The sequence below is a fragment of the Heterocephalus glaber genome, unplaced genomic scaffold, assembly GCF_053883595.1.
Source record: "Heterocephalus glaber isolate CG9 unplaced genomic scaffold, H.glaber_assembly_v1.0 deba00001813, whole genome shotgun sequence".
In the NCBI taxonomy this organism is placed as follows: domain Eukaryota; kingdom Metazoa; phylum Chordata; class Mammalia; order Rodentia; family Bathyergidae; genus Heterocephalus; species Heterocephalus glaber.
In genome coordinates this window covers 1,787,092-1,799,687 of record NW_028258484.1, presented here as the reverse complement: position 1 = coordinate 1,799,687, position 12,596 = coordinate 1,787,092, and the positions used below count along the sequence as shown (strand labels likewise).

The 12,596-nt window shown below is 45.3% G+C and overlaps 1 protein-coding gene across 15 annotated transcripts in view; it reads right to left on the bottom strand.

Moving 5' to 3' along the window:
- Positions 1–7,527: 7,527 nt before the first annotated feature.
- The window catches only part of Mprip (myosin phosphatase Rho interacting protein), a 131,563-nt gene continuing 126,494 nt past the window's right edge, over positions 7,528–12,596 (bottom strand). For 9 of the 15 annotated variants that reach the window (XM_013067034.3, XM_004868734.4, XM_087203886.1 and 6 more), the window contains 2 exons: positions 12,305–12,390; positions 7,528–8,296 (listed from right to left, as the gene is read on the bottom strand). In XM_013067034.3, coding sequence (XP_012922488.1) covers positions 8,225–8,296; positions 12,305–12,390 — 158 coding nt within the window. In that variant the 3' untranslated portion in view covers positions 7,528–8,224. Of the gene's footprint in view, positions 8,297–11,808; positions 11,875–12,304; positions 12,391–12,596 lie in introns of all 15 variants that reach the window. The other 6 variants (XM_013067035.3, XM_013067040.3, XM_087203892.1 and 3 more) reach the window with 3 other exon arrangements.

The following is a 12,596-nucleotide window of genomic DNA, read 5'->3' as shown; positions in this document are numbered from 1 at the left end:
TATCTTGATGCCAGTATCATACTGTTTTGATTAATGAGGCTTTGTACTAACTATTGAAACTTGATAGCATGAATCTTTTTTCCAACAATGAATGGTATTTTCTGGGTCCCTTGTGCTTCCATATAAAGATCAGCTGATCAATTTCTAAAAGAAAAAAAGCTAGGATTGTGATAGGGATTGTGCTGAGTCTTTAGATCTAGTTGGAGAGCATTGCCATCTTAAGCCTTCCAATCCATGAACACACGAGGTGTCTTCCCATTTATTTAAATCTTTAGGCCAGGTGTGGTAACATATGTCTGTAATCCTAGCACTTGGGTGGCTGAAACAGGAGGATCACAAGTTTGAGGCTAGCCTGGGCTACATAGTTCAGCCTGAACTACATATAGCGAGATCGTCTCAAACAAAACAAAAAAACCTTGTTTTTCAATGTTTGTAGTATTCAAGTCTTACTTTAAAAATTTTTTTGATGTTGCTATAAATGGAATTGCTCAATTTCAACTTCACATTGTTCATGATTAGTGTGTAGAAATAACAGATTTGACTTTCATTAGCATATGCTTGTGATACAGATAATTACATTCATTTTGGGGAACTGGTATATATATATATCTAATCTCACATCTTAATTATTTTTATTGTCCCTTTCCCCTCTGTGTCCTTCTGTCTCCCACAACTGACTTCTGGATACTATATTGTGTTCTGCAAACTTGCTGAACTTATTTGAACAGAAGTTTCAATGGATTCCTTAGAATTCCTCATATACAGTATTTTATTTGTAAGTAGTTTCCTTTTCAGACTAGATGTCTTTTAATATTCTTTTGCCTAATTGCTCTGGCTGTTCAATGTTTTGTTTTTTGATACCAGGGAAGGAACTCAGGACCTTGTGCTTGTGAGGCAGGTGGTGGCACCACTGAGCTAAATCCCTGGCCCTGTTCAATGTTGAATAGAAGGGGTGAGAACCAACATCCTTATCTTGTCCTAATTTTTAGAGGAGGCTTTCCTTCTTTCATGGTGACATTGAGCAGGGGCTCTCACAAATAGCTCTTAGCATATTGAGGAAGTTCAGTTTTATTTTTGGTTGTGTTTTTTGAAACTGGGGATCAAACTCAGAACCTCGCGCTTTCGAGGCAGGCAGTGGAACCACTGAGCTAAATCCCTGGCTGGTTGTTGAGTTTTCTAAAAAAACAGTTTGCAAGTGCCAGCTAACTTTAAACTGCATTTAGGTAGCTTTTAAAAAATACTATCTGGCCACTCAGGAGGCAGAGGGAAGTTGATGACAAGTTTGAGCCCAGCCTATGCAACACGCTTTCACCCAGTCTGAAAATTAAAAGGGCTGGCTGGGGATGTAGTTTAGTGCTCCCTGGGTTCAGTCCTCAGAAACACAACATACACGTGACACCCCTACACAACACTGTTTTTAAGCCAGTCCAAAAACTTTGTTGTGTACCTTTGACTACAACAATTTTTTTAATGGGTAAAGAAATTATTGAAAAATCTCTATAAACAACTAGAATAACACACTAAAACTATTTATCTTTTTATATCTGTATTTTGTTTTGCTAAGTTTTATTAACTACTTAAATTGATTTCCAGTTGGTAGAAAGTTTTCTATATTTTTTGAATAAAATTTGGATCCTCACAAACATTTTCACACATTTTATTGTAAAGACTTGTGACAACACTGAAAAGAATTGTTTTAAATTTATTCAACCAAAAACTTTTAAAAAATAAAACTGAACAGAAACATCAGAGTATATCATTGTAAGGGAGCAATATTTTGTTAAATTTTGGGTGGTAGTTGTGTGTTTTGGATCACGACATAGGATGCACTTCTTTTTTAAAAAGGCAAAATTTTATTGCAAATAAATCCATGTGGGGCAGCATAGTTGTTATATAGTACCTTAATGAAGGCATAGCATATGTATTTTTATGTTCTTTTAGCTCTCGAAGATTTCTGTAACTAAGGAAATGTACCTCAATTAGATTTCTGGATGTGTAAAATATTTCTTACTATGACTTGTGTATGAACGTGTAAAATCTGGATTTTTATGGGAAGTCTCCCAATTTTCAAATGCTTAAAATTAGTCCAAAACTTTGAAAAACAACCAAAAGAACCAGCTCACTTTTGACTGCCAGGCTAATTTGATTTGTGATCTAAACACATTCTGCACATACCTCTCCATGAATCAACACTTTGTTACACAGCATGTGAAGGAGGATGCAAAAATAGTTTATTGTGATGTATTTCATGTAAAGTTAGGTAATATTTACAAAATAAAAATAGTCAGCTACATCCATGGGCATCTAGCATGTCACACGAATAAATATTTTGACAAAGTAACACTTCAATTATAATGAATACTTGATCACAAACTCTGTAAGAAAAAAAGTGCCTTAGTCTGAAGCGTAAAGTCGAATTGTGTGTGCGTGGGGATGAGGTGCTTAGTTCAGAGAGCTGTGTCTGGTGGAAGGTGACTGCTCTAGCCTCTCAGATCTAAGACCTGAGCTGACCCTGGGGAAGCAGTGCACATGATCATTAGGCCTCAGGTTTCTACTGCACATAGTTTTGAGTCTGGTGAGCATGATCATTTAGCATTAAAACAATTAAACATCAGTTAAAATGACATTCGCTTGTTCTTTAAACATTTATCATGTGAATACTGAAATGATTAGCTACGGTGGAAGTGGTTCTCTAGATTCTTTTCAGACTTGTTGTAGGAGACAAAAATCACCTATACACCTTACTTTGTTCATGGACCAGCTCCCCAAGCAGTTTGGCAGTGTGTTTTGTCTTTGACAGCTAAATTGAGAGAGTCACCCTATTAGAAGGAGGGTGTATTTGTGAGAAAGATTACTGAGAATTCTAATTGTTGAGCCACTTGGATACTTTACATTTCATAAATATTACCTTAGGAAAACCACATGAGTTAATTATCACCTAACTGGTTTTGAATCCTAACATTAAATCAGTAGATCTGTCATTAATACTAAAGGTATATCCTAAAATCCTTTTAAATCCATTTTATTTGAAGTTTTGTAATAAACATAACACAATAGTGAATTTAGTGTTCTTTATAATCTTAGCTAAAATAAAACTAAATATGTGATAACTAACTTCTAAAGGGGCAAAGAGCCAAGGGCATGTTGACCATGGCAGGGTGCAGGGGCTGTCTGTATCTAATGACAGCTACATTTCCCCACACTTCATTTCTTTATGGTGAATCTGAGCTGCATGCTTCACCACAGAACCTGCCACCTCAGCTCACTGCCACAACCATAGGACACAATAGTGTCCTCCAGGTCATCCTAAAGTACTGGATTGTCCAATCCTTAACTCTTCTGTGACTAAATGTTTCCTCACCAATTTCACAGAAACAGATATTGCTAAGATGCATTCAAAGCTTGGCGATTTCTATGGAGTTACGCAATACAACCAGACAGCTCTGAACACAGCCCTGAATTCCGAGGAGTCCCAAAAGCTGTAGAAACCAAGGATTTGGACAGCAGACTGACTTCAACCACACCTCCCCACAACAAAAGGCTTGGAATTATTGTGCAGAATGGACTGATCAAGACATAGCTACTGCCTTCATTTTCCTGCTTTTCCTTGAGGACTCTGAGTGGCTCCACTGAGATGGGGTTATAGAATACTTTCAATGCAAAGCTATGGATGTGGGACTATTATTGTTTTAGATACTATACATTCTTTAAAACCATCTGTTATATGCCCAAGGCTTTTAAAAAGATACATTAGTCATTAAAAACATGTACTTATGGGCCGGGGATTTAGCTCAGTGGGTTCGCCGCCTGCTGTGCAAGCGCAAGGACCTGAGTTCGATCCCCAGTACCAAACAAAACAAAACATGTACTTATGATGCTGAGTAGAATTCACTGTGTACCCAAAGGTGTCTTCCCCTGTATGTTTTAAAAAACCCACAAAACTTCATAAAAGTACAGTCAATTGTCAGTAATATTTACACTGCTTGTTCTGAGTAATATACAGGGAATTTTGAAGAAATTAAAGACAGCAGCCACACTGTTCTGAGCACCTGAGGACCCGACACTCTGTGTGCTCAGATGGCCAGCAGCTTGTCCTGTCTCTGGGCCACTGGTTTGTTATTGACTCCCCTGCTCTGGTCAGAAGGAACTGAGAAGGCAGTCACTCCCTTTGCAGAGAAACACACCTGAGACTCCTAGAAGATGCAAAGGGTGGGTGGTATCTTTTGTGGCAGGCCAAGGAGAGGTGTGGATACACTTCCTGTGTTGGCTTGTCCCCTCTTCCTGCTGAAGAGCTTGCAGCCAGCAGTGTTACTGTGCCTCCCTTCCAGCTGGCTCTTCCTGTGTTCAACTGTGTCAAGTATTGGACACATGGTCCCTGTTGGATGCTCAGTGGCGCAGGAACAGGGACACTGAACACTCTGTACCCCCTCCCTACCATTAGGCTGCATGGGGCCTGGGGTTGCTCATGTAGCTCTGGTATTTAGGAACCTAGGGATAGTTGGAAGCCAGGGAAAGCCTGCTTCCTGGTGTGGCAGATACACTGTTGGGACCCTGTACACTCCAATGTAGGTGGCCCTGGTCCAGCGCCTGACAGATGCAGTAGGCCATGTGGTACCCAGCTACCTCCCTCAGAGCCAGGCACTAGTGATGAAAAAGACCTTGTTTAATTCCCAGCACACATCCATGTAGATAAGAGTGAGTGTCCTCTGTGTGGAGAAGTGAACAGCAGTACAGACATTCCTTAACAGCTTTCAAGACACCAATTTTGCTTCCTGGTCCTCTCAGGATTCCTTCTGGGCATGCGCTGAGATTTACAACTGCATTTTTTAAAAAACTGAACTTCCCTTTCCTCCTGAATCTGGCCTGCAGGAACTGTTGATCAGTGAGTGGGCCATTGGACCCAAGGCAACTGTATGAGCAGATTCTTACTCTGTCTGCTGCTTCTCGTCCAATGTGTGGTGCCCTTCTGCCTTTAAGCTTGCTGAATCTGAGAGTATCTACTCTGACTTATTACTTGCTTGATAAACCTACATGTTCCTGAATATCTACTCTGACTTTGTTTTGGTACCAGGGATTGAACTCAGGACCTTGTGCTTGTGAGGCAGGCAAGAGAACCACTGAGCTAAATCCCCAGCCCTCTACTCTGACTTTAGCACTTGCTTGATAAATCTACGTGTTCCCAACTCACTCCTCGGCCTCCCAGGATGTACAGTCATCTAAGCACAGGCCTCTTCCAGACTCCCCACAGCCAGCTTTGGGCTGTAGCCTGTCTGAGACACATGTATATCTGGGCTGCACCTGGTACCCTCCACAGTGCCCATTGCCACCTGCTCAATACTGGGTATCACACATGCTAACAACCTAACCAGCAGAAAATGGCTCTACTGTGTGCATGCATGGGTGTGCAGACAATGCCATTTGCACAGATATTCATACTAAAAGTTGTCAAAGGGTTCCCCCATTAAGCCTGGCTTGCTTGCAAGTACTGGCAGATTATACAATGAATATCTATAGGAAAAGAAGCAAAACTGTGTAGTATATCCATTTTAACATTTTCCTATGAAGTGGGGAAAGCTTGCCATTGATTGTTTGCACTGGGTGTGGCCTAAGACTCCCAGTAACCAGTACAGCCCTATGCACAGACCCTGCCACCTGCAGCTGCCTCACAAAGGACCTTAATCTACCAGTGCACAAACCTGCTCCTCTTCCTGTTTTATTCCTCTTTGTGGATTACATGTGCCTGCACCTGTAGCAGTATGGCCACCAGGCAGCTTCTGCTCCTGGAATACATCTGGTAGCACAAGAAGAATGTCTTTATTCTCTTTCTTGTCTGTTTCACTCCAGTTGGAGAACAGTACCCAACAGCAGAAGCTCAGACTCATCCCAATCCAAACAGTGGCTACCCCACTGACACTGCTCAGAACTGCCTGAGTTCTGAGGTGCAGGTGACACTAAGAAGCTGCATTGTAGCAGCCCCTTGTTAACAGAGGAGCCAGACCATACCCAAAATCTGCCGGCTCCATGTTCACAGTGTTTTCCAGATGACAATACACACCAAACCAGCCGTCAGGCAGGAAGTCCTACTGTCTCATGGCAATATGGGGCCTTCACCAAGAAGTCATAGTGATGAGAGCTCAGGTGTCCACTCATCTATCTCTGGTCCCTCCAGTCTTTCCCTTTCACCTCCAAGTGCTGTACCCACATTTATTGCCTAGGAGTTCTGAGGTCCAGCCTCAAGGGACAGAAAAGTGAGAAAGAAAACAAATAAAGTGCTCTTTTGCCCTGTAGGCCAGCCTGCTTTTATTCAAATCACTGTGCAGTCTGAAGGCAGATAGAGCCCATCTCCTGCAGCACCTGGGAGGGGAAGCAGGGCCAGAGGGTCTCTAGGGCATCAAAGATGGTCAGAAAGAAACCATGCTAGAGCAGGGAATGCAGTGATTCTCAGAGAACAAGGTGAAATCATAGCATCTGGAGACCAGGCATAGCAGGTCCCATCAGTGTTTCAGTGCACAGCTGCCTGCATGTTCCCACTGAGCACAACACAGAAAGGTCATGGCTATTTCTCAAAATGCTGCCAATCGGCATGGGGGGGATGTGTCTGAAAAGCATATTTTTAAAACATTTAACTTGTTCTTGCTGCTGAAAACATGGAACATTAAGTAGCACAAAGCAATAGTGTGGGTGAGGACTCAAAAGCTTATGACAAGGGGCAGCTCAGAGCCTGTGCAGGACCAAGAACATCCCAGGAAGGGCAAGCTAGGCAAGCTGCAAACCAGCCACTCCGGTGCTTTCGTCCTTTATCCACTAGGGTGGGTAAGACCTGATGACTTTGCCCATTACTCTAAAAACTGAGCAAGGGGGTTTCTACCTTTTTATTCCCAAAGCATCCACGTACCCAAAGACCATCCAACCAACTCATGAATTAGCACAAAGTAGAAACTTTGCAAGTGGAGCCAGTGGACATGGAGGTGGAGTCCTCCAGGTATGCACCTCTGACTCTCCCACCTCACTCCTCCATAACAGGAACTCCTTTACTATGCCAATGGTTTTTACAGGACTAGAATAGTCCCAATGCAAGAGACTTTCAGAAAGTACTGCAGAACATTCTAGGGCAGTGCAAAAAGAAGTTTTAGATTGTTAGAAAAGCAAACTTCTTTGCACAGGTTCACTTCAACTAGACTCTGCTGGAGGTACTTGCTGCACAGGAACTTTCCAGAGCTCAGATTGATCACAGTCCTAAGCATGTACTGCTGGCTGTTCTCCCCAGGTTTCAACATCCTCTGGACTTCCTCTTGACTTAACACAGGGGTCTGCTCTCAGCGTTTTCAAAGCAACATGACAGTTTCTTTTCAGATTTTTTTAAACAAGCACCATTTGCCCTTTTGGGGGACTACCTCAGGGAATCCATCCCTTTTTGGCAATCAGTCTGAAACCCTGGGGAGTAGGTCACCAATCCCAGCAGTGAGAACAGGATTATGCTGCTGTAGAAAAGGGAAGCACGAGCGGAGGAAGGAATGAGAAGGGGTCTGGGGTTTTGTGCAAGATTTAATAAAAAACAAACAAAAATAGGAATGGTTGCTTTCCACATTTTCCAGGTTGTGAAAGTTAGACAGGATTATCTGGGGTGTGGTTCTAAGCTGCATTAGTGGAGCAAATACAAAATGTTGTCCTCCTCCCAGGCCAGAAGGCAGTGTGCACAGGCTGTACACCCGTCTGGGTTGCTGCCTCCTCCAGCAACCAGGCAGGCAAATCACCTGCACCATGGTACAGGTCAAACCAGGACATCAAGGTGGCTCTTCTCTGACCAACAGGGATTGTGCCCACCTGGTGGTGCTTAGCTGTGAGCAGCAGAGCTGGAGTGCAGGCCAGACCTCCACACTGCACTCTGACACAGGACTAGCTTATTGACAGGCTGCTGAGCCTTAATACTGACAGTGGATGCAGTGGACATTGAGAAGGGCTCTACTCAGATGTGGGCAGGTGCTGTATCACCACACTGCTGGAGCTTGACCAATCTCAGAATATCATGGAAAGAAAGTGGTGATAAACACAAGAGGAAGTTGGAATGGTGCGGACAATCCATACACCAGTCTCTCATGTATCCATACCCACAGTTAATGACAATAACAACAACAATGATAAAAATAAAGGTACAGACAAAAAGCCGCGCTCAGGTTGTGCTGCCACCAGCCAGAAGGGGTGTGTTGAGTGGCATGGGATACAGCTAGTCTTTCTTCAAGTCCCTGGATTCAAAGAGCTTCAGCCGTTCCTGCACTGTCAGGCCTTCCTTCAGACTCTGGGCCAGAGGAAAGAAGAAAGGTTAGATCCAGGCAGGGCAGACTTGGGCTTCCATCACAGTGGGTAGAGGCAGAGGTAGGGTGAGGAGGGTGGGCTCCGAAGATTAGTGGACATGCTAGGACAAGAAACACTGTGAAATGGTGTTATTGGAATATGATTCTCCCTGAAGCAACTTACTTGGATGAAAAAGGGAAAAAAATTAGAGAAATAAGATCACATGTTTTAAGTAGCTCAATTCTAGACTCAGGGCTCTTTAGACAAGTGGTGATTAGACTGACCCAGCCAGGACAAAAAAGTCCTAAGAACTAGATGCCTGCCCAGCTGTCTCTCTTCCTGCATATGATTTGTGAATAGCTGGTTCCTTTGAGCTTATGAACCCAAACAACAACTTCAGGATGAAGTTCCCTAGTGCTATGAGCACCCCTTTGACATTCCCTGAGTGGACTGCTAGATGGTGGGAATTAGGAACGTGCTGGTATAGGACCAATACCCTGCTCAAATCCCAAGATGATGAACATTCTACTAACTGGGGACAGGATACTTCACACTGCCCAAAGACTTCATGTCTGGAAAAGAAGCACTGCTTTCAGAGACAGCCAGAAATACATGGATTCTGGCCATCTCATGGTCACCCCTAGTTCCTCAGCTTCCACTTTTCCCTCTGCAGTGGGTGTCAGCACTGGGCTGGCCCGGAGACTCTGTGGGGCTCATTTACACCAGAGCTGACAGGCACAGGTTTTACTAACATACAGGACACCTCAAGGGTGGCCTCTGGCTCTGCATCCACACGACTATATCAATTTTAGCCACAATTCTATGCAACGTTAAGTGGCCACTGGGCCCCACACACTGGGATCTGCAAAGTCCAGCTGCCTGCTGGGCAGCTTAAGCCTGGTGCTTCCCAAGGTCTGGGGATGGCTCCAACAAGTACTGAGTATCTGTTGTGTATATGGGAGCCGTGTGTGTGTGTGCATGTGTGTGTGAGCGCGAGTAAGTGAGTAAACACCCAGACTGGCCTCAAGGTGTCTTCAGGGTCACTCTGCCTGAGCCTAGGTATCCAGCAGCAGCCAGGCTCCTATAAAGTGCTAGGCAGACATCTAGTCACCACCCAGATAGGTGGCCTGAACTAAGTGCCCCTGTAGGACAGCTGGTGGGTTCTTAGCATGGCCATGCCTGCTCCATTCCAGCCAGGAACTTCCCTCCAGGCCTTTAGTGACCCAGATGTTGCTGAGACCTGTGTGAACAGTGGGTATCTGGGGTTCTGGGACTGACCCTGTGCGTATCACAAAGGAGTCCCCATGTGACAGACCCAAGCTACAGCAGGTCCTGCATGGCCCACAGGGTCCCTTGCCTTCCATTCTGCAGAACTGGGCTGAGGGGGCTCAGGTGGAACCATGCTTACCTAGACAGAAGAGCAGACGGCAAGCAAGGCCCCTGCATTCCCCTTCCCCCTGGGAAGGGCTGTCTCTCCCTCTAAAGCCTCTGGCTACTCTCCTGGTTGTAGCTCAGCCTGAAGACAGGACCACCGAGGGACTGCTCCTTATGGGGCCTGAGTGCAGTCAGCTGCCTCTGGAGCTTGTACCTTTCCCTAGCCACAGACCACAGTCATGGAGCTCCCATAAGATTCCCAAGGGGACAATACTCTGCTTCTGATCCCTGAAAAGGTTGTGCTGCTGAGAAAGCAACTAGCCTGCTGTGATTTATGGGTTTGGGGACTGTCTCTCCTTTTGTATCAAGCAGGAAATAGAAACAACAGACATAAACAACACTAATCAGTACATAGCAGAGGACATTATCAACAAGCACCAATGAGAGTTTCAGTTTCTGGCCAACTTCATTCATGTCTTCTCAAGGGGTTGGAGGGAGGCTCCAAATGCCCTCAGAGAAACATGGTGACATACGCTGCTAAGGGTCAGCTCCAGCTGCGCCCCCTCCAGTACTGTGGTGTCCCCAAGGATGCCTGTGAAGTCCCCATCTTTTTATTGGGGCCCACAGGACTGCTCTGCACATTGAGGGTTTTCTTTTTTATACCAAGACCTGGTCACACCAGATAACTGAGAAAACACTTGGATGAAGACCCCAGATCCTGGGTCTCACTCCTCTGCTGGCTCTCTGAGTCTCCTCATGTCCTACCTTTGCGGTAGCAATTTCCTAGCTAGTGCACAGGCTCCCACCCACTGGGCTGCCACACCAATGCCATACCACGAAGGTCCCTGCTGTTGAGCCGTTTGTTTTCATGTCCCACAGGAACTCACATAAACTGGACACCCTTGCAGTACTGCCTCTTCAAGGTTCTGTAGAAGCTCTGCCTCCCCCCCTGACTGTCATCTCTAGGCTTAGCATTGCCACGTTGATCCAAAGGCCCAACTCAGTGAACTCCAAATGCACTTAGGAAAGCCCTGAAGATAGCAGCTAGAGTTCAGCTTTAGCAAATGAGATCTTCAATATGAATACCATGAGCCAAAAAAGAGCAAGTTTCCTTTTGCTAAACAAAACATTTTTCATGTTTAAGGAAAAAAAAATCCCAAACTGTTTTCTATCCAGCCTAAATCAAATTTGAATATAAGTGGTTTGGGATGAGGGTAAATAGGCAAAACCAAACTAACTAGGTAAAAACCTTTGGATTTTCTTAGTACTCTACCTAAAGCAAATACCTCAGGCTAACATCTCTGGACCACCAGGATGCTCTAGAAGGTGGGTGTGTTTGTATACAGAAGCCTTGCTGTGGCCAGCATCCCTGACCTATTCCTCCTCTTCACCAACAGGAGCAGTCAAAGCTGCTGCACCAGCGACCACACATGCTCAAGGGATTAAGTAGCCCCTTGTTTATAAGCAAGCAGCTACGTCCCCTCTTTTGGCCAGGACAGTAACTTCCTATGGGACTGTGAGACTGGATTGTGTTGTTTTTTAAGAAGTGCTGGCAGATACTGAGTGGAGTGACCAGACACAGACCACAATGTGTTGACCAGTTCTTCGGGTGACTGACCCAGAGCCCTGAAAGACAGTGAGTCTGAGAAGGGCTATGAGGAACCCAGAGCAGCAGGTACCTGCTCCATCTGCAGGAAGGCTCCTGGGTGGCTTGGCTTGCTAACTAGTGGGTGAGGTCTTTGGTGAGGTCAGACTTTGCTGGCCCACAGCAGCAGGTTTCTGTCACATCTACCTCTTTACAGAGGACAAGACAGATTTGTTTCTCAGAGAGGGTGGTGTGAACTAATCACCATGCACAGATTACCCAGCATGCATGACACCCTGCCTGCACAGAGCTGGCTCTAAGGGCTGTCCCGCCAAGCTGGGAGAGTGCCCTGGACAAGGGTCAGCTCAAGAGGTTAGTCTGCCAGTCAACTCTCAGGACAGATTATAGAAACTTACAGGGATTTCTATGTGCTTGTGGGAGCAGGATGAATTAAAATAAAGTAATAACATAGGCGTGTGCTATGGAGGTGTGAACAGTACATGCAGAGAGCCACCCCGCATATGCGGGTAGGTGGGCAGTGGTAAGAGTCAGTTTACCTACACGACAGGGGACCGGGAAGCGGGTGCGAGTCAGTTATCCCATGAGACCTGCTCAATTACGGACTGTCAGAGGAAAGAGCAAAAATAAAACACATACACAATCAATCCTAAATGCAACATGCTGGCCACACCCCCTCCACCCATCCTGCCTGTGGAGATGCACACCAGATCTGGGGAGGCATGGGAGCTGGCTACTGTGCGGCTGGGAAGCGAGCAGGTGGCTTGGTCTCTGGAAGGCAGGTGGTGTCCGTACTACAACAGGGATATGTGAGGACAATACAGACAGACTGACACAGATGGGCAGGGAGAGACTGGCCTCAGAGGTAAAGGACCCAACAGCTCTCACAATCCCGCAGGGTGATTGCATAGGTGGGCTGGGGGCAGAACCTAGGGACTCTGCCACTTTGTGTGGTAGGATTAACCTTGGGCTTGATTCTCATCACTCCCTCCATTGTCCTGGAGACTCACCCATCAGGGGCCAGACCCAACCTACCTTGGACCTAATATTTCTGAGTTGCCGGGTGACACAGGATCTGTCTTTCTTCAGAAAGTCAGGGTTGCTTTTAGATTTCATTATGTCTGAAGGAACAAAAAGATCCTTTCTGTTTGCTTTATAAAACTCTCTGGTACAAGACAATGTTAAAGCTTCTGAATGTCCCACTGCAGCACCTCATGATATCTTTTTCAATGGCTCTAAGGGAACTCAAAGCTAATAATCAAAACACTGCAAAGCACCAGAGCTTTGGGAACGTGTGTGTGGTCCCCAACAGAGCTTCAACTGTGTG